At 42.6% G+C, this 26,836-nt stretch overlaps 1 protein-coding gene across 1 annotated transcript in view; it reads left to right on the forward strand.

Annotated features, from left to right (window-relative positions):
• Window positions 1–26,836, forward strand: part of ERC2 (ELKS/RAB6-interacting/CAST family member 2) — a 932,688-nt gene that overhangs the window by 749,759 nt on the left and 156,093 nt on the right. The window contains exon 17 of the mRNA XM_053930289.1: window positions 8,891–8,956. Within this exon, the coding sequence (XP_053786264.1) occupies window positions 8,891–8,917 (27 nt within the window). The 3' untranslated portion in view covers window positions 8,918–8,956. The remainder of the gene's footprint in view (window positions 1–8,890; window positions 8,957–26,836) is intronic.

The following is a 26,836-nucleotide window of genomic DNA, read 5'->3' on the forward strand; positions in this document are numbered from 1 at the left end:
CTGAATGTCCACTTCCATTTCCTGTTGAAAATCCTTATAGAATTCTGTTTGGGATACATGTCATTCTGCCATAAGCCATCAGATAACTTGCTCAGACCTAGACTTGGCCCTCTTTCAAGAGAGGAACATGAGGCAAATATAGACTGTATTTTAAGGTACAACAACACAATCCCAATGACCCCACTCACGCTGATTGTACCTGGGCTCTGCCCCATAAAGGCTTGGCTTGTCCCTTTTTCCTCTCTCCCCTCCTCTTACAGGCAAAAGAGTCATAAGGTAGAGTTAGCTCAGAAAATAAACATAGGGTTCTTACCCTCTCACCTTCCCACCTTTTTCCACATTGCACACACTTGAGCCTTGGCTACCTGCTCACAGGTAGAATGAGTTAGTATCCTGCAGAGCATTCCCATACAAGGGAGATTTCCAGCCATCCCTACCATCAGGTCCTCTTTGAGATGGTAGCTGGAGGCAGGTGACAATATTTGCAAGCTGCATGTGCTTTTTGGCCTCAGATCTGTGTAGTAAACCGCCTCCCTGCTTCTATCCTTCTTGTCTCAGGGGCCTGCATTAAATGTTTGGTCAACAAGGAGTTGGTGGAGTCTCACCATCCACCAGGAAAACAAAGGGGTCACATCAGACCCCTCAGGGCCCTGTTACTCCTCAGTAAGCCTCCTCACGGCCCACAGATTCTACACGTACCCTCAGCCCCCGTGTGAAATGCGGGGCAGGGCTTTGTGATTGATGCCCTGCTTTCTGTGCACTTTCACCAACAGATTAGCAAAAGTGCAGCCCTTTGAATTCTCACAAACAGATGAGGGGTTTAACTTGCTCCATTGCCCCCAGAAGATGGATTCTGTATATAAAGTTGTTATTTCTAGCTTTTGCTTAGGAAGGAAAAAAAAAGAATTTATTTTATGTTTTGAGGTTAAATGAATGTGGGATAAATGTATACATAGTGTCCTGAGTGTATATATGTATGTATCGCTATATGTCAGATGAACTGAGGACTTTTCCACATATGGAAGAATTTCTCAAGATCATGTTTAACTAGAAATTTCTCTCCCTAACTTCCCCTGAGTGCATGTTTGAATATACATTATATATACATATATATGTTCATGTGTGTGTAAATACATTTCCATGTTTCCTATATAAAAGAAAACTTACTACATAACAGAGCTTACTAAAGTATTCTTACAGAACAAGTAAAAAAACAGAAAAATTTAGCTCCCATAAGTTAACCTAATAAGAAAAATTACATGTGTTAGGCTTTTAATACCGGTTTCCCATCCAAGCTAGTTTGTCTGAAGCTTGCCAGTTAAGAAGCAACAGAAACAACAAAGTTGTTTGCATTGCAAATCTCACTTCCTGGCCTACTTCTTGGAAGAATCCTTGGGTTTTGGCTTCATATGGGGATGAAGCCTTCAAATTCAAAAGCCCATGAAGAAACCTCTGGTTGGGCTGAAGTTTACTGGATGGGAGAACCGTCCCGAGATGTTAAGTGTTCCCACTCATGGGTCAGTCCTGTCAGAATCAGAGCCAAAGGTATCCCAGGGTGTCTTTTGGTACCTTTTGGAACAAATCTTGTGAGCCTCTTGCCTGTGTTCTTTCCTTTTTAAAAAGTCAATTGATTAATTTTTAAAAATTGAGATATGATTGTATTTGGTCGTGGTCATACAACATAATGATTTGATAGCTGTATATTGTGAAATGATCACCAGAATAAGTTTAGTTAACATCCATTACCACCCATTGTTACAAGTTGGTTTTTTTCTTGTGATTACTTGTCTCTTTTCTGAGACATCCTTTATCATAGACTAGATTGGAAGATGCTGTGTTTAAAACACAACAGATTAATTTTGTAAGTACTTGAAATAGAAACATAACTCAGATGTTACTTCTTTCTTTATCCCTTAAAGACTACTAAACATCCCCAAAGCTACTAAAACATGAGCCAGAAGGTATATACGTTTTCTCACCATTAGGAAATAAAGGTGCCAGTTACTGTTTGCTTGTGTTTAAGAGCAGGAACTCCGGAATGACCCAGTCCTGGCTCTCTGTGAGGCCACAGGTGAAGAAGGAAATGAGGGCACATGTCTGAACTGTTGTTGAGGGAGGTATTTAACTACTCCTGCCTCTGTAGCAGTTACTTGCTCACCCAACCATTACAAGGCACAGAAGAGGACAGGAGGTGGCACGTGACACACAGCCTTTGGGAAGCTGGCTTTGCAGATGAGTAGGTTACTGCCAAAACTCTGTAATCTGGGTATGATTTGATAAACACTGCCAGGTAGGGTCCTCATGGATGGGAAGAGGCAGAGCTGCTTAATGCATTAGGATCTTCCTGTTCAAAAAAAAAAGATTTCTCCTTAAAGGAGATTTGAATCTATTGAGAATTCCAGTCTTACTCTATTTCGGTAAAATCCACCCCCACCACGACCTTTTAGTGATTCCTCTTAGTTTTAAACCTTGTTTGTAGTATTAGGGTTTCATTAAGAGATTTGTTGCAGTATCCTTTGAGTCAGCAGGGTTTTTCAGACACAGCCTGCACTCCCGGCTTGTAGGTATAATTCATCTTGGCAACATCAGAGGCTTGATGAGGCTTGATTCCTTTTCAACTCGCTGCTTTAATCCAGTCACATTTGTCTACAAGGCAGCACTGTAGCTCCCCCATTGAAAGGAGGTGGCCAACCCTCAAACATCTCAAAGCAGGGAAATCCATTTTCTGTTGTTAAACACCATTGCTTCTCCTTTTTTCTGGAACTGATGTAATAAGGATCATGTTTGACTTGCATACTCCAGGAGCTTGCCACACTCTGAAGGTAACGGAACAGCAGCGGAAAGAGAATCAGAAACATCCTTTAAACATACACCGCACACACACAGATTTGGAAAACTGCCTTACCTGCAGAAAATAGAATTCTAAAAATCGCTTCACCTTCTAAATATTAATGATCTGAATAAAGTCTAACTTTGAACAGTCCAGATATGCCAAAACATCTAAGAATGGTTTTATACAGTATCAGATTCTTTTCACACACATGCCTTGTCTTTGGCCTTAGCTCAAAATCACATAATTTGTTGTAATAGTAACAAACTATCAAATGCTACCAACAAGGGTGGTGTGTCCAGTTCTATTTGCATATGCTTTTAATGTCTACAGTGTGGCTTAATTGACATTCTCCAACTTAATGCACATGGCATCCTTGTGAAGTGCCAGGGTCAGGATATGATCCCATATTCTTTTTGATGCAACTGAAGGAATAAAGAGTCAAGGGGCCAGCAGATATGGTTGCCCACTAGCCAGGAAATGGCAGAACCAGATTCATGTTAAAAACACAATTTTCACTGTTTAACAAAGCCAAGCCTTAATGACTGATGGATGAGGAAGTGAAAATAAAGCCTGTCTCCACCGCTACCCCCTTTTTATGGTTATCTGGCAATGGCTCAGCTTTTAGCAGATGTTGACTTTGGGCTCTGATACAATGTTGTTGGCCAACGCAGAGCCTTCCAGCATTTCTATCTTCAGTTGGGTATCTTATATCTTTCAGCTGAGAGAGCTGGAGCCATGTACCAAATACCAAACACTGGTTTGTCAGAATTATTTTGCTTGATGGAAATAGAAAGCTCATTTCTATGTCACCCCAAAATGATGGTCCAAAAATTTTAGAAGTAAAGGAGAAAGCCCCCCAAGCCTCTCTAATGTTCTCAGTGGCTTGGCAAAAAGGACTCAGATGGCTGCCCTTCCTCAGGGTGTCCTTGTGAGGTGAACTTGCTGAGAAGAACCAACCTAGTTTGTCTTATAAAGCATGGGTGTCTCCCATCATGTTTCCCTCCACCAGTGACTTCAGCTTTCACCACCTGGGGTTAGAAGAATAAACCAGGGATGTAGCTGGGGCAGTGACAAAGGGGAAGGAGCCATGCTGTGGAGAAACAAAGATACACCATCAGGCTGACCCTCAGGAACTCTGAAATCCAGGCCATTCCCTCTCAGAGGAGTCAAGTCAGGCAGAAAGCTAGAATTGAGCCTTATATCCTTCCTCCTTTGGAAATATTTGTTAAGTTCCCAGATCTAAGACATTGCGTGGCAGTGTGAAGGGACTGAAAATGCTACCTTTTTCCTCGGGGACCTTGGAATTTGGTTGGGCGCTGTTGACATTCCTGTTTAAGGGACCCATGCTCTTCCATGGGAGCTTCTCTGTCTTCCAAGAGCCAGAGGGACCCAACTAAGTTGTATCATCCAACACCAAGATCTTCAACAGCTTGGGAAGAGGCATGCAAGATCCAAAGTACTCAAAGCTGAGCTCAGCAGAACCAGCAAATGCCTTCTGTGGTCAAAATGAGCTCTTCTTTCTGCAGCTTCAGAGCATCCATATCAGAAAGGGCGCACCTTTGTGGCCAGATAGACTGAAATTTGACCCTGCTCCATAGGTTCTGGCCAGGTGTCCTTTGGCAAGCTTCCTGAACTTTCTCCCTGAGCCTTCCTTTCCACATCTGCACAAAAACCTGCCAACATCTGTGTCACAGGGCTATGGCGAGACTCAGTAAAGAAGCACAGAAACTGTCATACTGTCTCTAACCTGGAGCAGGGGCTGATACCTGTTGGCTTGTGTCTAGCCCAGGTCAGAAATAAGCCAACATAAATATTTAAACAGAGCACCAACCGGGTGTTTGAAGCCAGATAGAACTTCCCTATTATTTGGGGGAACTTTTTTTGCAAATGGGCCCCACAGGCTATACTAAATACAAATCCAGTAAGAGTTCATGGCCATCTCTGACCTCATCACCTGAACAAAGACATCCATCCAAGGCTAAGCATTCCAGGAGGCAGGAGAGGTGAAAGACATGAATGGGAGGTCTTGACCCTGAGAGAAAACTTACTAGTGCCCTGAAGAGGCCCAGGGCCCTTGTCCTCCAGGCTCCCACCCATTGTTTCCTTTTACACGTGTATCTGTCTGTCCCAGCTCTGGCCAAGCCTTCAGTGGGATATTCCGAGAAGGGTTGCTTTCATGCAACCCAGGTATAGGGCACATCATAAATCCCACACTATGGTCCTGCTTTCATTCAGAATTTGTGCAGCCAAAATTTGCAGAGTCCTGGGGCTTGAAGTTTTCCAAAAGTGTCAGAGGAGCCCTGAACTGAAGTAGGGGCAGGGGCGGGTCTGGTGACTGTCTCTGTTATGACCAGGACAGCCTCCTTTTGCATCTCTTCCCATGTCTTCCTGACAGAGATGGCAGCTGAGTTCTCACAGGCAGTGGGCTGATTTGAAAGTTACACTTCCATAATTTTACTCTCATTTCCAGGTAGGACAGGTGTGACAGCAAGGTCCCCATTAGGAACCTCATCCTCTGATTTCAAGAAGAAAAGCTGCATAGCAAATCAAAGAGAACTGCCAGTTTTTTGGGGGGGTCTGTTTGTTTGTTTGTTTTAATATCCAGTGATGGGCTGGGGCTTGCCTGCTCTTTTACTGAATACTTCAGAATAAAGACCAATTAGAGGTTTACTCTGGGCTATTCATCACATCAGATCATAGCGTTCCTTCCCAGAGCTGCTTCGCTGGAGCCAATAAATGCCCCCACAACAGTGAGTCTCCTGTCTTGTCAGCAATGACTCTGTCCTTTGCCTTTAGATCTTGTCATCAGCATGGCCCCGTGAGTGGCCCATCTGGTGAGGAATTTTGTTTTATCTCAGTATTTAGAGAATCCCATTAGGGCCCAGCATCTGGGTTTGCAGATTTACCATCAAGGCCTCGTGTTGTCTCTGGAGCCATAGATACATACTGTGGCTATTTGGTAGTTAAGCCTCAAAATTTGCTGTGTGTTGTGGTCACTGAGCTCTGGGCTTCAGCCCACCTTGAATGTTCCCATCCCCAGATGCTGTGGACAAAAGCACTTGGATGACTGAAGGACTAGAGGCTTTCTTTCCATCCAGATATTTTGGCAACTCCTGGCACAGCCATCACTCACAAAGGACCCCCGAGGGAAGAATCAACAGGCAGCATCCAGGAGAGCCAGTGCAGAGTTGATTTGGAAACAGAAGAACAAGGAGAGGAAATAGACTCTCCCAGGATAATCTATTGTAAAACTCAAGTATTTCTGAATAACTTGGCATAAAGTTAATGACCAAGTGATATCTATCTGTTTCTTATTTTTGGTCCCCAAATTTACATTTCTATATGGTAAGATTGCTGAATAAATCAGTATTTGCATCCAGAGATGCAGTCAGGAGTCAAACAGCTGTGAACGTTTGGCAATACTTGGAGCTCCCTCTCTGATTAGCTCCTGCATTTTTGTTTTTTATTCCCTAAGCAGACACTCACTCTGACCCAGATCACTTGGTGATTAGGGTCAATTCATGTTTAAGCTTTGAAGATTAGAGAGAACAGAAATGGCCACTACTTCCCTTTCTATTTTCTTTTAAAAACTTTAAACTTTAGAAACTAAAAACTTGAAAAATATGCATAATATTACAAGTTCATTCAAGGAACTTATCCACATTTCTACCATGTTAAATGTTAGCAAAGTTTATATTGGACTGTCATATTTCTTTACTTTATTCACCAGCTTACAAGATGTCGATCTCAACATCTGGTTTTTAATAACCCTCGACATCTGGGAGCTCCCTTTTATTCCTATGGTGGACGAGGCACAGTAGTGATATTGGCAGTGTATATTTTCAAGTTACAACTCCTGTCTCATTCAATCATAATTAATTACCACTTTTTAATGTATTTAATTTGCTAAAAGTGATTTGCATTAGACCACATTTCCCTGTTAAGAAAATAGTGGTAGATTTTGGTGGCAGTAGCTTTCTTAATTTCTTTCTTTCTTCTTTTTTGAAGTTTAAAGCCCAGTATGAATGGATTTGAAACAAACTGAATGTATACATGCTATTGGGTTTTAAATGCAAAATGAAGAAAACTGCTCTGCAAGGAAAGTGATTTTATAGTCTTTTAGAGGCAGTCAGGAGAGGCTGTAGGCTGTATGGCGGCTGAAGTGTGTTGTTCTGTTTTGTGACTTTGGCAAATCATAGCAACTCTCTGTGCCTGGGGTTTTCCTATAGCAGTAACTCCGGGGGTCAAGAACCTTATGATGGAGTTTCTATCCAGAGAAATGTACTTTCACACCCCTACCCCCCGACAATGTTCTGCATTGAGTTTCAAGGGACTGCTAGAGCCCTTGAAACCCATTTGCAGATGCTGTAGACTTTTCCTTCTTTACTAGCATAAAAAGGGACATGAACTTCGCTTTTCTCCAAGAACTGAAAGGAAGTTTAGTGAACGTAAAAATACATATTTCTCAAGTGATATAGGGAAAAGATAAGGTTTTGTTTTGTTTTGTGTTTTTTTTTTTTCTTTTTTTCGGTCAGGAACAATTACTAAACACAGGTAAATTTTACGTGAGAAGACCCAGCCAAAAATATCTGTTGTACCTTATTTTTGCCAGAATATTTCTATCTAAACTTTCCAATGCAAACTGATACCAAGTTGTCCAATTCTGACTGTGTGTAAATCCCCTGATTGACTCCTGTCGGTCAGGGGCTTGTTAACACTCTGTGATCCATGCACTCTTTTGGCAGCCTGATGAACTCTCTGAACCTCTTCTCAAAATGATACTTTTAAAGGCAGAAAATAAAATACAACTAAATAGAAAGGAAACAAATTACGTGAAAATTCATTTCAAGACCACAGGTATAAATCTTTGAGTAGATGAAAATTACCTTTGCCTATTGGTAAGATTAGATTGAACTGTATGAAACTGCTGTTTTTCTAGATCAAAAATGGCCAAATATTGGCATTTTCATATGATTCAACCTAATAGTGGCAACAAGGTAAGCAATAAAGATCCAGTAGTAAGAAAATGTTCCAAGTTAGGTTTTTTTCTAGTCCTAGTCTTTAAAACAAAGAAGCATGTCATGGCAAACCCTGGTTTCATCAGGGATTTATTAAGACACCACTCCCAAATCTGTGTGAGACCAGGACATGGACCACTCAGTCTTCAACATTTTGTCTGTCCTTGCAGTAAACAGTGAGCATCCCTGTTCAAAATGGAACCTTGTGGCGATGGTGGTCCTATTTTGAATGCACTTCTCTCTTCAAAGTTTGAATTTCCCTGCCTATCTGCCACTTCGCTAAGTGAGGAAAGTCGCCAGAGCCATTCTGGAAATGTTTTCAACAACAAGAATTCAAACCAAATAATTTTCACAGTTGAATACAATTTTAAGTTAAACAAAATTTCCTTTCTATAAGCATTCTACTGAATGGAAAGTGTACTCTCTTTTCTTTGAAACTTATTTGATTGCAAATGTATAATCATCCCATGGCACACACATCCTCCTTTATGCTGAGAGCAAAATAGAACCTGACAAATCGAGAAGATCACAGCATGTTTGAGCCTTTGTGAAATAACCAGTGTGAATTATCACATGCTACAAAAGTAGATCTTTTTTCAAATTCTTCTTCAGCCTTTATTGATACTTTAAGCTTAAGAGAAATTAAGGGTGTTTGATTACTATAATTACTTCTCTGCTTACTTAAAAGGTTTAATCTACTCCTTAGGCATATGCAATTCTGATTGCATGCTTTCCAAAATCATCTGCTAATGTAGACTAATTTTAATCTTCTAATCCAATCTTGACACAGAGTCAGAGCTGGGTGGGTGGAATGTTTTTGTGTGGGGGTTGCCATAGATACAAAACTCAGTTATGTATTTGACAAGTCAGTGATGTGGAACTTAAGTTACTATGGATTTTTTTTTCTCGTGCTTTAAGATTAAAAAACAAAGTGAAGATCAGTGTGCCTTTGCAGTGCATCCCGGTGTAACTAACCTTCTCTTCTTTCATTCCGGTGCTCCCTCCTCTCCGCACACCTCCCTCCCGGGGCCGGCCACAGGATGACGAGGAGGGCATATGGGCATAGCCGGGCCTGTAAACCAAAGTTCCAGTGTTGTTTTGAGGGGTGAGAAACCAACTTTTATATCATTTTTCTTTAAAAGATTGCATTCTGGTGTTATATTGTGTGTGTGATCAATAATGTTCACTGATGTTTGTGACTGTGCCCTGTGTTTGCTCCTGTGTTCTGTGACCATCCTCAAGAGCCCTCTCCTTCCTACCTACAACCCCTTCCCAGCCACCCTGAGACCTCACTATCCCACTGCCGTGTTGGGGATGGGTTGAGCACAATTCTAATGCTTCTGTGTTATTTAAGATGTAAACTACGCCCTGGCTGGGATTTATGCACATTTTTAAAGGCATGATTGCGGACCCAGAAATTGTCACAATTCTCCAGTTGTGGTTTTCAGCTCACTGTTTGCTTTTGCCAGACATGCCAGTGTGGTGTGATTCTCACATCTTTCTGGTTGTTCAAATGTTTGGCAAGGAATAAGGAAAATGAAATGATATATTTGTATGGAGCTGAAACTGTCATCTCTAAAAAGCCTGTTTAATGGACTGTACTCTCTCTTCTACGGCAGTTCTGAAGAAAACACAAGGATCAAGGCATAGTAATGGTGAATGGGCAACTGTACCTCTGAATAAATTAGAATGGAAATATTAATATTGGCAGGTCTCATTAGTGGCATTTTATCTGTTGCTTTTTTACAATTGTGCTTCTACGGAGCTTTGCATTATAAATTTCACACATGGAGTTTTTCTGAATGTTTTGCTGTTTTAAAGGTGGGTTTTTAGCTACTAACAACCCACCCTTTATTTCTGTCCTATCTGCATTATAATGGAACAGTGGTGCATGTAATTGCCACAGTTATAAACCGAACACTAAACTCTAGTGACTTTTGCTGCTAGGACTCACGTCTCTCCAATATATTACAGGCTGTTTACCACCAAGTCACAACTCCCTGGAGTTGAATATACCTATGGTTACATGAAATATGGTAGGAATGTGGTAGATTGTGTGCCACGTGATTTTTTTATGGTCAAAAAGTACTGCGTATGCAGTTCTTTTTCTAGGACAAACTTGAACCATTACAGTGCTGGAGAATCGCTAAGTCTGTGATAAGAGAGGCAGTTATCTGAGATAACAACAGGTGTACCCCTCCTCAAGTCTTGCCCTCTTATTTAATGGCACTGGTGCTTCAGGTGTATTTTAAAACAATAACTGGTATGTTTTGCCCATGGGTTACAGTTTCAATGGTGTATTCAATTGCTTGGTTTGAACCTGTTGTAGTCCCTGCCAATAAGTCAGATTGCTTTCTCTGGTCCTGTAGGAAATACATGGCTGGGGGGGGGGGGGGGCAGGGGTGGTAGGAGGGGTTGATTTTTAGATACAATATCTTTCTCTATAGTAAAGATGTAACACCTACTGGGTCCATTCGCTGCCAGTAGAACCTTCTTGCTGATCACATCAGAGTATTTCCTTTCTTCACTCTTTTCTGGGTAAAGTGAAGAATGGCACTGGAATTGTATCTTTCAGATGCAAAGTGGCTCCAAAGAAAAGCTTGTTAGTATGAGGAGGCAGGGAAGCTAGAGAAATTCTTAAGATCCTGTCTGAATGAGTCTCCCTGTGTCTTGAAAAGCTAATAAAAGAATAATTTGACCTAAAACAATATTAAATGAGAAGAAAAGGTTTTATAATGCTAAAAAAACAAGCATGTCAAATCTGCCCACGCTTGTATAGAATAGGTAGGCAGAGGAAGCTTCTAAGAGTTTGGGGGTTGTCACAAAGAGTGTAGGTCCTATTTGGGGCTCTTCTATGAAGCTGCTTCTTCTGTACCATAAATGTTAGGGTGCTGGGCTACATTTGGGTCTCCTCCTGGATCATAAAGATCTTTATTGCTCTTTCATAAGACTACTGACATCCACCCTGCCATTTCCTGAGACAGGAACCTTGTTGTCATCCTCAGGGTAGAATCCGTGCCAAAGCTCATGGAAAACCTTGCCGTGCTCATGAATTTCCCCAAACACCATGTGCCCCAGAAAACAAATGCCTTCTGATAATTAGTCAATATGTAATCTTACTTTAATATGTTGTAATAAATTTTATAGGCTTTTGAGGAAAACTACTTATCTTTCTTTATGACTCCTTTAAACAAGTTTACTCAGTTATCTTCAGGCTTTTAAAACGGTATCTTAGAGACTTAAATAATGAGATACTGGGGAACCGTCTATTTTTGAACAGCCGTTGCATGTTTTGAGTCACATTAGAATCTGTGGGGCCTAAGGAGACATTAAATTTATAACTAAGGATGGATAATAATGGCACATTAAAAATTAACTATTTTGAATATTTTGATTTATGGCCCTTATAAAAGAAACATTACAAGAAATTATTTTACTAAGCATCAGTAATACTTACAATACTATTAAAAGGCCCTGGCTGGAATCTGGTGTTTTGGTGCTAAAATGAATCATAATTTAGGAAAAGTCGTTCCAAAAATGACAACAAAGTGGAATTAGTGTAACAACCCCGACAGCTCCTCCCTTTTTTGCCACTTCTAGGTATGAGCCTAGGCACAATTTATTTCCCTTGCTATGATCATTCAAGGGTGGTGTTTACTGTGAGCAAAGTGGACTGAGGAAACTGCTTTTTGAAAGAGTTTTGACGGCCCTAGAGCCAGCCTTTATTCCTCCACCACAAACCTCACACCCAGCCCGACATTATCAGCATGTGACCTATGTAGTCCACAGAACCCCAAGCTTACAAAGGCTCCACTCTTGGTTTAATAATGCTCTGCTGCCACTGGAGAAGGGGGCCCATCATTTCATTTTGCACTGGGCACTGCAAATTACATAGTCAGTGCTTCTTTGGTCCACTGTATACTCTATTGCCCCCAAATTCTCTTCCTACCTCTCTCTATTGGCTCATCCCTTGTTTCCTCGACGCTAGAATTTATCTTTGCTTTGTATTATTGTCCTGATTTTCTTGATCTCATGGCAAAGAGTCCATGGGATCACATTTCCAGCATGTTGTTGCCCTCATGGGCATCCCTCAAATGCATGTTCTAACACTGTCTGTCCTCTTGCCCCCAACTTTTGATTGTGAAAATGTGCTCCTGGAGCCCTTACTGCATTTTCTATCTTGTTTTGCAAAATGCAGGAAAACAGCTACTTAATTCTCCATTATTTTATTTTGGGAAAATCCACTTAATGTGGCAATCATTTGTGTCAGCAAATAACTCTTCATTTCCATTGAATGGAGGTGCTTCCCTTGAACCCCCAAGAGGCTCTTTGATTTGTGAACATTTAATGAGATGGGGCAGTGAGGGACCAAATCAAGTCACCTTGTGAGATCTGATGCCACGTCGGCCTTGACATTTGAATGTTCCAGCTTTTATTGTGAACTCTGGTAATTGAGCATACATAGAGCACAAGATCATTTTTATTTCTTAAGCCACTAGAAAAGGATACATCTTTTAGATTGAAAACACATGCAAATTTTTCAGACCTGATTCATAAAAATACAGATGTGGGCATTAACAATTTTTGGCATGGGGCTGTGATGCCAGCAGATACATCCTGTTCAAAATGAAAAATTGGAGCCCTATGCCACTAGCACATGGGCCATGTTACAGACTGCAAGTATGAGTCACAGAGCACTTAGCCCCGGCAAGGGTTTTTTACACATGGAAGCAGAGCTTGAAGGCTGGTGGAACTCCCTGGATGCCTCCCCTCAGGAAGAATGAGGAAGGAGGTGTGTTTTACTGTGGCTTGAAAGTGTATGATTTCCTTACATTCCCTGAATATACAGGGTCTAGACACTAGGCCTGCACTTGTCCTGGGGCAAGAGGAATCCAGGGGCTGGGAAAGAAATCGTGGAAGGAACCCTGCGCTCTTAGATTCTCAACCAAAGCCCTACTTTCTCTGCAAAGTGGAGGTTTTCTTTTGTGCCTCCTGTATAGAGTAACAAGTAGGGTTTTTAATTCAATCTATGTCTCCTATGACTGAGGATCTGATGCATCTCCTCCTTGTGCCATTGGCTACAAAGGCTTTTCTTTCATGTATTTATCCATTGATTTTATCATTTTACCTACTCATCTAACCTTTCGTCAAATGGTTAAATTCTTGGTTAGATGCTGAGAAAACAATGATGAGTAAGATAGACATGATTGCTACTCTGTGAATGTTGCAATCTAGTTAATGAAAACAAATCACAGAATTAAAAGTATGAATGAAAACCTTACATATTTTGATCATTGCTTTGTTGGAAAACAGAAAGATATGGAGATTAACAGAAGGAACCTACTTCTAAAAGGATGTTCAGTGAGCATCTTTCCAAAGAAATGAGTTTCATGCCGCGCCTTAAAATGGGGAGAATCAGGAGGTATCTATGCCTGCGAGGTGGTCCCAGGTATCTGTGCATAAGGCTGCAGGTGGGAAAGAGCTTTATAGGCTGGAGGAGCTTGAAGATCACAATTCTTGGTGAAGAATAAGATGGTAGGTGAAATTGAAGGAGTGGGAAGAAGCCAGATCATGTAAGCTAAAGTAGAGAGTTTGGGTCTTAGCCTAAGAAAAATTAAAAAATTAAAAGAACAATCATTGGCTTTTAAGCAGGGACATGACATGATTTGATTTATGTTGTAGAACAGCCCTGGCTACTTTGTAGGAGATGAATTGTCATGGCAGGAAAAGCAGAAGTAGGGGCAGTTCCATCAATTGTGAGAGAATTGATGGTGCTGACCCAGGGAATCAGTGAGGCAGATGCAGGCAAATGGTAAGTTGGAGATGAGAGTAGGAAGTGGAGCCAGTAAGATTTGGATGGGGAGGTAAGAGAAAGGACTAAATCAAGAATGCTCCCAGATTTCTACCATGGGTGTTGAAGCTGGGGCAAGCCATTTTTGAATGGTATGGGGCTGGATAGGAATCCAGAGTTTTGTTTTCCCTGGGCATCCATTTGGACAGGCCAATTGAGAGGCAGCCTTTTGACTTGTCCTCTTTTCCATTTGTCTGTATACAAACAGGGGGAACCTCTTGCCTTTCACTGTAGTGACCTGTAGGAGGTCAGGTTTACAGCATAATAAAGTCTAACTTCAAGAATGTCCAGCTCCTCTGATTTTCAAAGACAAGAAGAGAACTTGAATAGCAAAGATTACAAAGAAAAATTAGCAGTCATAGAGTATGGAGATATGTGGGGCAGAGTGTGGTCTGTGGAAAAGTCACATTCCTGAAGTTGTAGAAGGTTGGAAAGGACCCAGAGAAAGAAGGCAGGGGCCATTGGCTCTACACCCTCTGAACTCCCCAGGAATCAAGAATTCTGTCAGTTAAGGGGCAGCCTCATAAGATTTGGCTGCTTTTAATTAATGATTGCCCCTCTTGAAATCCTGAATATACAGTGGACCCTTGAGCAATGCAGGGATTAGGGCAGCTGACCCCACATACAGTAAAAAATCTGCATACAACTTTTGACCCTCCAAAACTTTACAGTTGTTCCTTGGTATTTGTGGATATTGGCTCCAGGACCCCCTGCAGACACCCAGATCAGAGAACACTGAGGTCCCCTATGTAAAACGGCATAGAACAATGCATATAGTCAGCCCTCTGCATCCACACATTCCCAGCTGTGGCTCATATAAATGGACCTGTGTATTAAAACCTGTGTTGTTCAGGAGCCAACTGTTATTTTTTTCAAAAGAGCCTTCCAATTATCTGTTTTAAGGAGTTAAGATGAGAAGTCACTAGAAGTAGCCATGAGATGTTTCAGAACCACCAATTGCAAAATTAATTGCTAGGCAAAGTGAGATGTTTGTGCTCTATTATCTTCCTCCATTGCCACCTTTTTTTTTTTTTTTGACACCTCTGCTCCTCTGGAAGATGTTTATATATTTATATCTTCCAGTCAGGCTTGTGAGCTATTGTTCAGAGCTACAGCTTGAATGAACTACCCAACATGCTTCCAATCAATAATTCATTCAGAAATAGTTCATCATCTTAGTACTGGAGTTGAGGCACAATTTCACCCTAGAGGAACTTAGACTAGTACAAAAATTCATCGTACACAGATTCTTAAGCTGGTGTTCATGTACCCCAAGGGTCTACAATTCCCTTGCCATAGTTAACAGACTTTATCGTGGGTATGTACGCATCCCCCAAGGAGAGAGAGTACCTCAGATCCTCAACAGAGACTTACAGGAGTCCAGTGACTCAGAAAGGTGAAGAACTGACCACTCATCCATTAGAGACTAGGTGACACTGTGTAGAGTGGCTCACAGTGTTGTCTCTGGATTCAGATGGGCCTGGATTTGGATGGCCCCGGGTAACTGTCCTTCCCAATCTACTGCTCCATTTTTTCAGTGGTAGAAGGTTTTGTACACTGTGTGTCACTAAGTGATGTCAGGACACCTCCCAGAGACATGGTGAGGATTAGATGAGATGAGCTGAGTAGGATGCCTAACCATGCCTGTGCAATGGTGAGGGGCTCAATAGAACATCACTAATATTGCTACTGTTGGGCTTGGGATAGCAGACAGTTTATGGCAGCTGGAGAAAGTAGTTGATAACTCTGGGATGGGTAAATTTGGGGGCTGGAGAGTGTAAAAGAAAGACAGAAGGAAGAAAAATAAAAAAGAGAAGTTTATTCCTGTGACCATAGCTACATAAGCCAGCTACACAATTTCCAGCAGGTCTTAAAGCATGTTTACCCTAAAAACACACCCTCTTCAGTTACCTTTGATTTTAATGACACCTGGGAATAGCAAAGAAAGGTTTGATTGCTGGAGACTATGGATTAGTCTGTGTTTCAAGCAGAGGGTTTCTTTTGGCTGAAAGAAAAATCCAGTGACTAATGTGAAAGCCAACGAATATTTAATGAACAACTGTGAGCTAATGAATTGGAAGAGAGAGAAGAGTAATATTAAAAATGTCTCAGTCCACCTCTTTCTGCTCTCAACTCTGATGGCCTCGGGTGCTTGGGTAGGAGCTTTTAAGCTGAGTAAAGAGAGTAAATAAGTTCTTGTGGATTCTTTCTGAGGCTTGTAAGAGTTACCTGGCCAAGCAATGCATGTTAGCTTGGATATGACCATACTCTCAGGACCTGAAATCTGGCTGAGAACTCATAAACAAACAGCGGTGATAAATGAATGTGGACCAGAGGCAGGAGGAGTCTAGTGGAGTGTTGTTGCATTGCATTACATCCTCCCCGTGCCAGGGCTGGCACTCAGGGAGCAGTCCAGCCCCTCCCACCCCTTTGTCATTTGCTCTACAGTGTTGTGATGGTCTGGTCCTGTTTAACCTCTTTACTAATGATCTGTAAAGGGGAGCAAAGAACATGTGAAGGAAAGTCACAGATGACACTAATTTGGGAGGTGTTGGAAACACTAGAGAGGTCACAGAAATCGCACAAATGGCCTAAAGAAGGTTAGGAACATGGCAGGGAAAATAACAAATCTTGGAGAAGGCCAGACACTCACATCTGGTGAGAATTAATCAGATATCAATGGGTGGGAGGAGTATGGAAAACTGAATGCTAGAAGAAAAATAATAAGCTGTGTGGGCTTGGGGAAATCCAGCCGTGAGTGAGTGCAGGGAGAAGCAAGCACCAATAGCAGTGAGCACTGTCTGGAGGTTAGCAGGTGCCAGTGAGACAGGCATCACCCTTTGTGACAATACCCATAAACTATGTCTTACACTTGGGACAACATGATGTTATGTTGATGTTATGAATGCTTTTTTTCCAGAGGATCACCCAGATTACCAGGAAGATGGAAGGGTTTTTAAAGAACACAACCACTAAGTGATGTCAGAACACCATTCAATGTCAGATGTTGATTCTCAATTGCTAATAAGTCATCATTCAAACATATGGCCAGAATGGCATTTTCAGGGAGAGCATAACAGATTCCTGTTAAGATGTGTAAGTGTGGATTTGAGAAGGTTCCTAACTAGACCAGTAGACCAAGAATAGACACTTCTCAGAAGCCTGATTTAGGAAGCCATCCAATTGACAAGCGATGTTAACAAGCTGAGCCAGAACTTTGTTGGTGTTTCAGAGAGAGGAACTCCAATTCTACCTCTTTCCAACCAGCTCCATAGTCCCAACAAAATGGAAAAAACAGACAACAACATCCAAAATAAGAGTGCATGTTTATGGTCACCACCAACTAGAATGGCTATATTCCTTGCTGCCATTGAGGTATCAATTGGCTGGAGGCCCTTGGTCATGGCCCAGATGTATCTAAACCGTATCCTCAGGCATTTCCCATATGTGCCTTCCCCAGAGTAACATGATCTCTGCAGGAAGACTACTGGCCCTCTTGGCTACCAGATGATCCCATGAAATAGGTTCTACAATATCCATTTTTCCTTGGTGGCCACAAGGCACCTTTCCCAGGAACGTGCCTATTGGAGACTTTGGGATAAAGGTGTACATTCCCTCTAGCTATGTTTTCCAGGAAATGTAATGCAAATGCTAGGGGTTACAGCATAAAACAACTGAGAACTTCCGTCCTGCTGGGTGCTGTTCTGAGCTGCCCCCTTCTCTCCCATGCAGATTCTGCAGTGGGTAACACTTGCCTTCCAGCACACAGGGCTATTCCCAAAGAGAAAGAATTTCTGGGATGCTTATATGCATATGAGGAGCCCTGCCTGTTGTTTCTTTTAACCTTCAGGAGCTTCCCACAGCATGAGGTTCAATTCAGCCTGGCTCCTTTGTGACCCCACTGTGTGTCCTAGTAAGCTGGCTCCTCCTGTAATGTCTGCCTCTGGGTCTCAGGGCTTGGGCAACTGAGAACTCCATCCATCCCAAGTATTTCCTTAGTGCCTCAATCACTGTGCACATACAGGGTGGTGGAAATAGAACTTACAGAAGGATATAGGAGAAAAGTTGTTATAAAATCTTTGAGAAAAGATCATTTTTCAGTGAACTCTGTTAGACCCAGAATGAAAAGGCAACTACCCATAAGTGGTTAAAGACCTTCTATATACATTGCACCTTTATCCTTCAGAAGAAAACATAGGATGAAACTCTGACATAAAAATCACAAAGGTCACTTTCACTAGAACACCCGAGTTTTACAGCCACTGCTTCGTTTTCCCCATTTATTACTTTCATGTTCACTGTAGAAAACTTAGAAAGTTAATGAGGAATCAGGAAGAAAACACTTCTTGTAATCCTCATTCAGAGAAAGTGCCATTCTAAAGCACATTGTCCCATGCAGACATGGTCATGCAAATACATGCCCAGTGGGGACAGAATCCGACTTTGCCTAGTCTTTGGTGCTATGTGGTTGGTAAGCACTGAGATCTGGAGTCACACTGACCCAGTTCAGATTCTGGTTCTACCACTCTTATGTGCTGGCTAAGCCTTTGAAGACTGTTACTGTTGTTATTTACTCAATGTCACATGACTGTCTTTCTGTGTCAACATGCCTGTGTGTAATTTTGATTTCTGCTCTACATCGAGCAGTCCGAGAGCCTCATCACGTTGGGGTGGGCACACAGCAACCATCTGGGGACAGTGGGAGTAACGAGCATTGCTGCAGTTTGATTATTCTTGGCAGCAATATGAGACTGCTTTGTTCCATGCTCAGGTATCAGCAAGGAAGCCCAGATGCCTGTGGCTGCCCTGAGTCAACTGTGGTAGAATTAGCAGCCCTGCTGTTCCCCAGCATCATTCTTCTTTCAGTGCACCTTGATCTCTGATATAACTGCATTATTTCAGATAAGTTTCTATACAAATCCCTGTACAAAAACAAAACACCCTCAATGATTAAAAGGGGGTGTCCCGTTGCCCATGGTGTTGAATTCTGACGAGGGTCTGCAGGTAGGGCTATGGGCTGCTGTTGTTGGTTGCTATTATACTTTATTGATTTGTTTTCGCACCTGTATCCATCTACTGGTGCCAGGGTACTAGCTTGGGAATATAGTGAAATCACATTAGAGGCATCCTTTGTGTTCCTCTTTGTCTGGAGGCGGTGACACAATGGGAAATGGAAACACTTCTGCTTTCTTCTGGGAGAGAAATGACTCACCCAGCTGACAGCATCACTACCTGCAGATTTGAAACACAGTTCAGCCTCCCAGGTCATCAATACCATCAGTGGCAGAAAGGACTTGTCCTTCCTTCTCATGGAATGTGGAAACCAAAGAGGGGGAATGAGGAAGTGTTCAGAGCCACAGAGCACTCCTGTCCTTCCTTACACAACAGGCTTGGGACTCAGAGAAATCCGATATGTCAGATAAGGTGGTGACTGTGGGTGAGGGTGCAAGCTGAGACGCGCTGGAGGAATTTTCTCCATGTTATTATTTTTTAAATTACGAATGTACTTGGTGTGTTTCAGAGGCCAGACGGCTGAGCCATTTCCATACTTCATAAGTGAGTGTGAGCACCTGGTTTGAGGCCCAGGACTCCCACCCTTGGAGGCCTTCAGGGAGTTTTATGTACTTGGGGGATCTCTCCTCGGTGTGCCTCTCACCTTGGGCAGGGAGGGACTGGACACAGAAGGATGGGCTCTTCCCACAACCCCTCAGGTGGCCTCTGCTTTCCAACAAACACAGAGGGCAGGGACAGCTGGGGGGAAGCCTTCCACCTGGCAGCTCTGTGCCCAGTCCACTCATCATCAGAAACATCCTCAAAGTGCCAAGGGCTGACATTGCCACTTCTCCTAGTTCTGTCTCACTCACATCTGAGCCCCCATCAGCTCCAGGGGGGTGACAGGCAGGTAGCATCATGCCTGTTTTACAAAGTAAAAAAGTGAAGTTCCAACAGTTGAGATTTTTTCAGGGATGTAGAGATAGGACGTGGGAGGTAGAACATGAACTTCAAACATCTAATTCTTGGTCAACTGCTCCTCCCCCCTGTAGTAGTAATTTGTTAAAGTTGTTCCTCAGAAAACTGATGATATTGAATATTAAGACACTTAAAAAAATTATAATAAAAACATTCTGTGTTCAAATAAGTTTGAGCGAAATGCATTAAACAGAATGAAATAGGTTTCTTCATTGTGGGCCTTCTCAGAACCTTTGATAGGTCAGAATCCTTAGGCTAGTCATCACACTCCAAGAGAAAGAGAGAGTTGGCTGGGGTGGCTGTGCATGTTGTTCATGGGCCCTTTTCTTCCCAGACACTCATATAGAATTAGCACCCACAGAATATCTGTGGGGAGAGCCTTGCTGCATCTGTCTTCTCTTTGGTCTTCAGGATGAGCTCTTTGCCCTAGCAGGTGGAGCTGCCACCATTGTGTGGGGGCAGCTAACTGGGAGCCCACAGGACCCTGTGCCAAAAAAAAAAGGATGAATGGTCCTGAAAAGGAGAAGGCATGTAGCCCAGCACCAGCATTAAGCTTTTGTTTCCCTTCCTATGTTGTGCAGCCATGTATGCCCAGTATTTACCTGGAACTTGATGGTCATATACATGCAGTATCTAATAAGACATACAAAGAGGAACTGGCGCCTTTAGCCGAGTGCCTTCACAAGGGGAATGGTGTCAGGGCTGTGAGGGCAGCAAGGTGAGAGCCAGCACTTCCTTTCCTGTGCCAGCCACTGTCCTCAGTCAAGGCTGAGCACATTTTTTCTGTAATGGCTAGAGAGTAAATATTTTAGGTTGTGTGGACCAAAAGGAAAAATGAAGAGTATTATATAAGTATTCCTATAACAAGGAAGAAAGCACATTTTCACAACTTCTTTTGTTGATGAAATTAAAAATATAATGAGTTCATTTTTTTGTAATACATGTCTACTAATGTGAAGAATAGGATTCTTTTGGAGGGAAATAACATTCTATTTAATTGGAATTCAAAGTTATTATTCTCTGTCATCAAAATCTATGCAAATGTTCATCTGTTAGTATTGATCCAGAGTGGTATTTTATGTATTTCATGTTTGAAAATGTCTATCCCCACTGAGAGGTGATACATGGGCCACTCGGCCTGCTGTCGAGGTCTGACTCCCACCATCTGCAGTGTGCTGAGCTCGGTGCAGCCATGAGCGTGCCCCATGCTGCCCTGGGGCACAGCTACCCTGTGCCCCTGCAACTCAGAAGTTGCAAAAGGAACATGTGGTCCTGGCCATGTTCCAATATGAATTGTATTGATGGACAAAGAAATTTGAATTTCATATAATATTCATGTGTCACAAAATATTCTTCTTTTGATTTTTTCCAACTCTTTAAAAAGCTAAAAACTAATTGTAGCTTGCAGGTTGTACAAAAGCCAGTGGCCACTGCATGTGACCTAGTGGTTTATCATTTGCCACCATCATCCTAAGTGCTTTCATATTGATCGTCCTGTTCAACCTTCGTAACTACCTCTGTGGTAGGTACTACTACTGTCCTGTTTTCAAGATGAGGAAACTTAGGCACAGAGAGGGGATGTGATTCTCTTGTCTAAAATCACACAGCTGAGGAATGTTGGAGCTGGGATTTGAACCCAGGTGTATATAACTCCAAAGCCTCTCTCTAGGACTCTTAATTGTCTGAGAGTCCTACTGCAGAGTACTGAGTCATACTGCATTCTCCAAAGTGACCCTTTCAGATCTCTGCTTCAGTCTTCAAGCTCCCCACTCAGTCCTCTCTCATGGGAAGGGAAGGTGGGCCTGTTTTCCAAGAATCATGAAGACAGTGAATAGGACTGCATCATTTTCCTCCTCTCCATCTCAGGATTTTGCTCCATGGACTGTCTCCCCTTCCTTCTCCTCATACCTTCTTTTGCCTCCTCCTCCTCCTCTTGTCCCCCTCTTTTCTTCATGAGTAAAATGTCCATCTTCCATGTGGAAGTTCATGGAATGAGGGTGGGAGCTCTATCTCCCAGACCTGTCCCTCAGTATCTGTGGGACTTTGGGCATTTAGTCTCTCTGAACCTCAGTGTATTATCTGCAAAGTGGCGGGGAGGGATGTGAAACCCAAAGAAGACAATGATTTAAAGTGCTAGTCCAGTGCTAGTACATAGTAAGTACTTTGTCTTATTTTCTTCCCACTATCACCTCCTTTGATACCTTCTTCACTGATCACCCCTTGCAGCACCAGTATTTCTGTAATGATTTGTCAAGCATCTACTGTGCATTATAAGAACTCTGTTTATTCAGTGTCTATCTCCTGAATCGGGTTGGGTACTGAGCACCAGTCTGACCACTGAAACTGCTTTACATGGACTCACGTCCTCAAGAAACAAGTGGAATCAGTCCCTGTGGGTATCTGCATGCTTGCCACCAAAAGCTTCCTCCCTGGAATGGGTTGCTCATAACTTTCCTAGGATCAAGTACACGGTCTAGGCAACAAAAAATATATGCACACAAATTCAAAAGCCCTCAATACACACTCCCAGTAAACTAGTATAATTAGTAGCCAACTGGAATTAGGTACTTGAAGAAGCTTAAAACTTTTCAGCCATCATCAGAAATATCACCATGATGTGAAGTCAGGAGAAACTCCAACAGAAGCCATAAAGCAAGTAAAATTACAAAGAAAATGCTAATGTTGCCCTTTTCTTAGATGTTTGTACACTCTTATCTTGTCTGATCCGGAATAAGTAAATGAAATGTTAGAAACAGCTTGGTGAGAAAGGAAATATTGCATCTTTCCCCCTGCAGAACAGCATGTGCATGCTTGCAGGCTCTGGCGTATTCTTAGAGAGGCTTGCAGGGGATTGTGCAAGCAGGGTTGTTCCAGGCGATTATGAGTCCTTTGTGTTTCAGGTTTCATGGTTGCCAGCAGCTGGCATCCTTCAGAAATCCCATGAAAAGTGGGCAGATCTCCTTGTGCAACTTCTGAGTAGAGGGTTAAGGAAACTTTGTGTGTGACTCTTAATCTTGTTGGGAAATTTTAGGGTGAAAAATGTAATTACATCTGAAATGCCAACAACCAAGGCCAAAGGAATGTCTCCTCTTTGGAAGGTTCTTTGTTGATGAGATTAAAAGCTAAGCTCTTGTGCTTCTGCCTACAAATTATTCAGATTATTTGAAAAGAAATGAAAGGAGACACTGAGAGGGAAAAACACCACATACCTTTTATGTAGCAGTTAACTAATGCTCACCTGTTTGGTAATTAGTTCAACAAATATTTATCTAGTACCTACTATGTTTAGTTCAACAGAAATTAGACAGAAATGGTCTCTGCTCTTCTTGCGTTACTTTATTCAAGTAAGGTATATTAATTACCTGTCCATAAGGTTATACGAAGAATTCAAGGACTCTGCACTTTAGCACAGGACAACTTTACATTGCATGTTCTATATTGCCACTGACTCTGCATAGCAATAGATTAGTATGAACAATTCAGACCAGGGTCAGAACAAAGAGGGGTAACATCAGAGGGACTAAAAGAAGATAGAACAATGACACAACGACATTTAAGTGTGGGGTTGTGGTCAGTTAACAGACCGCAGTGGAGTCTCATAAGCCTGGTCACCATGGAATCCAAGTTATAACAAGGAGCAAAATTTATTCAGCGGTGGAAGGCAGCCATTATCGAATGTCTCCTTCTTCATGTAACTCTGGTTAGTCTTATTCTGCTCCCACATGTGGGTCTCAGGTGTCTCATTCTACAGAGAAGAGGCAACGTCATGCCTCTGAGGTCACACAGCTAGAGGTGGAGAGCCCAGGCTGGAACCCAGTTCTGTCATCTCCACCATGTCCCATGCTCTCTTTTCAATATTGTGTGGCCACCATCAGCCACTACAGAGCAAGGGGTTCTTCAAATGCAGCTCCTTAAACCACATACTGAAGTCTCTCCCCAAGTGGGTTAAGTTCCAAGAACTCATAAGTCAGCTGGTTGGGGGAGGGAAATCAAAGAGTGATTATATACAATTGATTATGTATTGTACATATTAAATAATACGTATTGCATATGTTAAGCAGTGTGTTAGGTGCCCAGACTAACCCATAGAACCTGTCATGTTGCTAAATTTCTTATGCTTGTAGAGAGGGTTGGAGAAGCTATTAGAAGATAATAGTTGTAAGGTAATAGGAAAAATAGTAATATTGAATGAAAACTTAATAAGGCATTGATTGACCTTGGGTCCTGATGCTTCAGGAGAAGTGATTTTGTTGAAAAGGAAGAAGAGAAGGCAGTGGTTGTCTCACAAGGTTGTTTTGAGGATTAATTCCATTAAACCATGTAGTGTCTGGCATGCTGTAAAAGCTATGTAAATGCTAGTGGCAGAGATAAAAGGAGACCTTTGAAACATTCTCAAAGGAATTTCTGAATACTTTTTAAAAGATTGTAGAGAGGGATGACCTGCACGCTTTTACTTTGAAACAAAAGAGTTGCCTTGTACATTGCACTTTGCCTTTTGTGCGAAGAGTAAGTGCCTAAGTCAGCCATTCATGAATTCAAGAATGCCCACCACAGGTCAAATTGCAGAATAGTACAACTGAACAGCAGCCACTGAAGCCCCATGGTCAGGTGCCTAACTTCCAGCTTTGGAAATAATAAGGGTGACTATCCTGAGTGCTTACACTGTGCTAGGCACAGTGTGGGGACTATTATTATTTTTAATTTTGAAGATTAGAACACTGTACCCTGCAGAGTCTAAGAAAATTACCCCAGGTTGTGGTACTAGTGAGCCATGAGCTGGAATTTGTACACGGGGAGTTGGCCTCTGTGGGACACACTCTGTGAGGATTTCTCAACCTCAACATTACTGACATCTGGGGCTGGATACATCCGTGCTGTGCAAACATGCATTGCAGGATATTTAGCAGCATCCCTGGCCTCGGTTGTATGTCCCTGCACCCCAGTTGTGACAACCAAAAATGACTCCAGAGATTGTGAATGTCCCCTGGAGGACAAAATTGCCCCCAGTTGAGCACCTGTGTTCTACACCCAGATGTGCTGTAAATGTGTGGCCCAGGAGAATTCCTGGAATTGACTTAGAACATTATCAGAGTTTGACCCACAGACCGAAGCAATTTCACAGACTTTATAGTTATGAATCCACCTTCTGCACTACTTGGAGGAAGCAGAGCTTTCTTGTAGAGGCAAGGAAGAAATGAACTTCCTGAAAATGTTCGTGTGTGCATTTGGGTATGGAAAGAGGGACATGTGTGGTGTGTGGAGAAACAGAAAGATGGTGCCTGCATGGTAACACAGAGAGGGACTCTGATCTGGAAAGGGACATACATCTACCTCTGAAAACCCAGAAAAATCAAGCTGTCTGGGCTCCTGCTAGAGTTTACAGACCTGGTTCAAGCCTCAGTTCCACCTCTGACAGGCTGTGGGACCTCGGGCCAGTCATTTAACCTCATTGCCTCTGCTTCCTCCCCTACAAAATCTATACCATGTTTGTTTCTACCTCATGGTTGTGTTATGGGTTCCTACAAGTGCCCACATACTTATAGAAAGGGCCCAGTGGATGCTAGGCAGTTGTCCTGGCCACTCCACCCGAGGCTGTGGTGTTTCATGGAGAAGAAAACAGGATCTAGACTCAGACTGCCCAAGTGTCAGTCCAGCTTGGCCACCTGCTAACTGTGTCATCTTGACTGAGTAGCTCAGTCTCTGTGAGCCTCCACTTCCTCATTTCTAGTGCCTACCTCAGAGACTCAATGTGATGGGACTATGAGAAGAGGCATACAACGTACCTGACGTCCGCATTAGTGAGTGACATGGTGGCACTTCCCACCTTAAGGTTTGTATTAGTTTGTAAGTCCTGCCAAAGCAAAGTACCACCGACTGCATGGCTTCAACAAAGAAATTGATTGTCCCACAGCTCTGGAGGCTAGAAGTCAAGGGGTCAGCAAGGTTGGTCCCCTGTGAGGGCTGTGACAGAGAACCTGTTCCCCGCCTTTCCCCAGTTTCCATTGGTTTGCTGGAAATCGTGTCATCACTTGGCTCATGGATGCAGGACCCCAGTCTCTGCCTCTGCCTCTGCCTTCAGATGACATTCTTTCTGGGTGGCTGTGTCCGTGTCCCGATTTATCCTTTTTATAAGGATGTCATTCACATTGGGTCAGGGCTCCAGAATGACCTAATCCTAACTAGTTACATCTGAAAGACCCTGTTTTCAGATAAGGTCCCATTCTAAGGTCCTGGGGGTGGGGACTTCAACATGAAATTTGAGGAGATACAATTGAATTTAGGATTCTGTGAGTCTCTTTAAGGTTTCTTCCAGCTCTGAAGTCCCATGAGAGATTACTGAGGTCTGAGTAGTTTGGGGTGACCAAATAAATGAACCCTTATAAGCAAGGGAAAGAATACTGTTTTAGGAGGCAGGCAATATGCCACTCTAGGGAAGTGTCTTGATTTTTTTTTTAACTTTTAAAATTTGTCTACTTGGTTAGAGCTTCTTTGTTATGTAGGGCTAATAATGACCACTTCCTACACCTTCACCCTCATCTAAAATAATTGTTCTGTGGATTGCAGAAGAGTGTGGTTGTAGAGACAACTTGAAACTCTCCAGGTTCTGTCTAGGTGCATTATTATTATCCTTCTTATTTATAAGGAATAAAGGGAAATACTGATTCTTATGTGGGGATTTGGGCTGTTAGCAGGGCCTTGCTTCTCCATCCCTGCTTGCCTCTCCTCATCAAACTGAGACATGCTGTTTTATTTTCAAAAGCTCCCTGTGTTGCAGGATCTTAGCAAACTTGATCTTCCAGGTTTAACTTAAATATTGTTTCCATTTTGAAGCCTGTCATGTGGGTGTACCACAAAGAGCGTTTGGTTCTCCCCCCAAGCCCTGGGTTGCAGTATGTAGTCCGTAACAGAATACTAGGAAGAAAGAGAGAGCCTGAAATGGATCCCGGGGCTCTGGGCCTGAGTGGAGACCAAGCAGGATGTAAGTAAAACCATTACTTCTCCCTTCTGATCAAAGGCAAGATGGTAACCCCGCCCCTCCTCCCCACCACCCAGCAAGCAATTAACACAGCCTGGCGTCTCCTCCCCCCAGTGACAGGGATTCAGCTCACAGGACCAGCTCTGGCTGATGAGTGGTTGAAAGTGGGAGGCCATGCGCCCAGGTTG

This window comes from Desmodus rotundus, chromosome 8 (assembly GCF_022682495.2).
Source record: "Desmodus rotundus isolate HL8 chromosome 8, HLdesRot8A.1, whole genome shotgun sequence".
NCBI classification, from domain to species: Eukaryota; Metazoa; Chordata; class Mammalia; order Chiroptera; family Phyllostomidae; genus Desmodus; species Desmodus rotundus.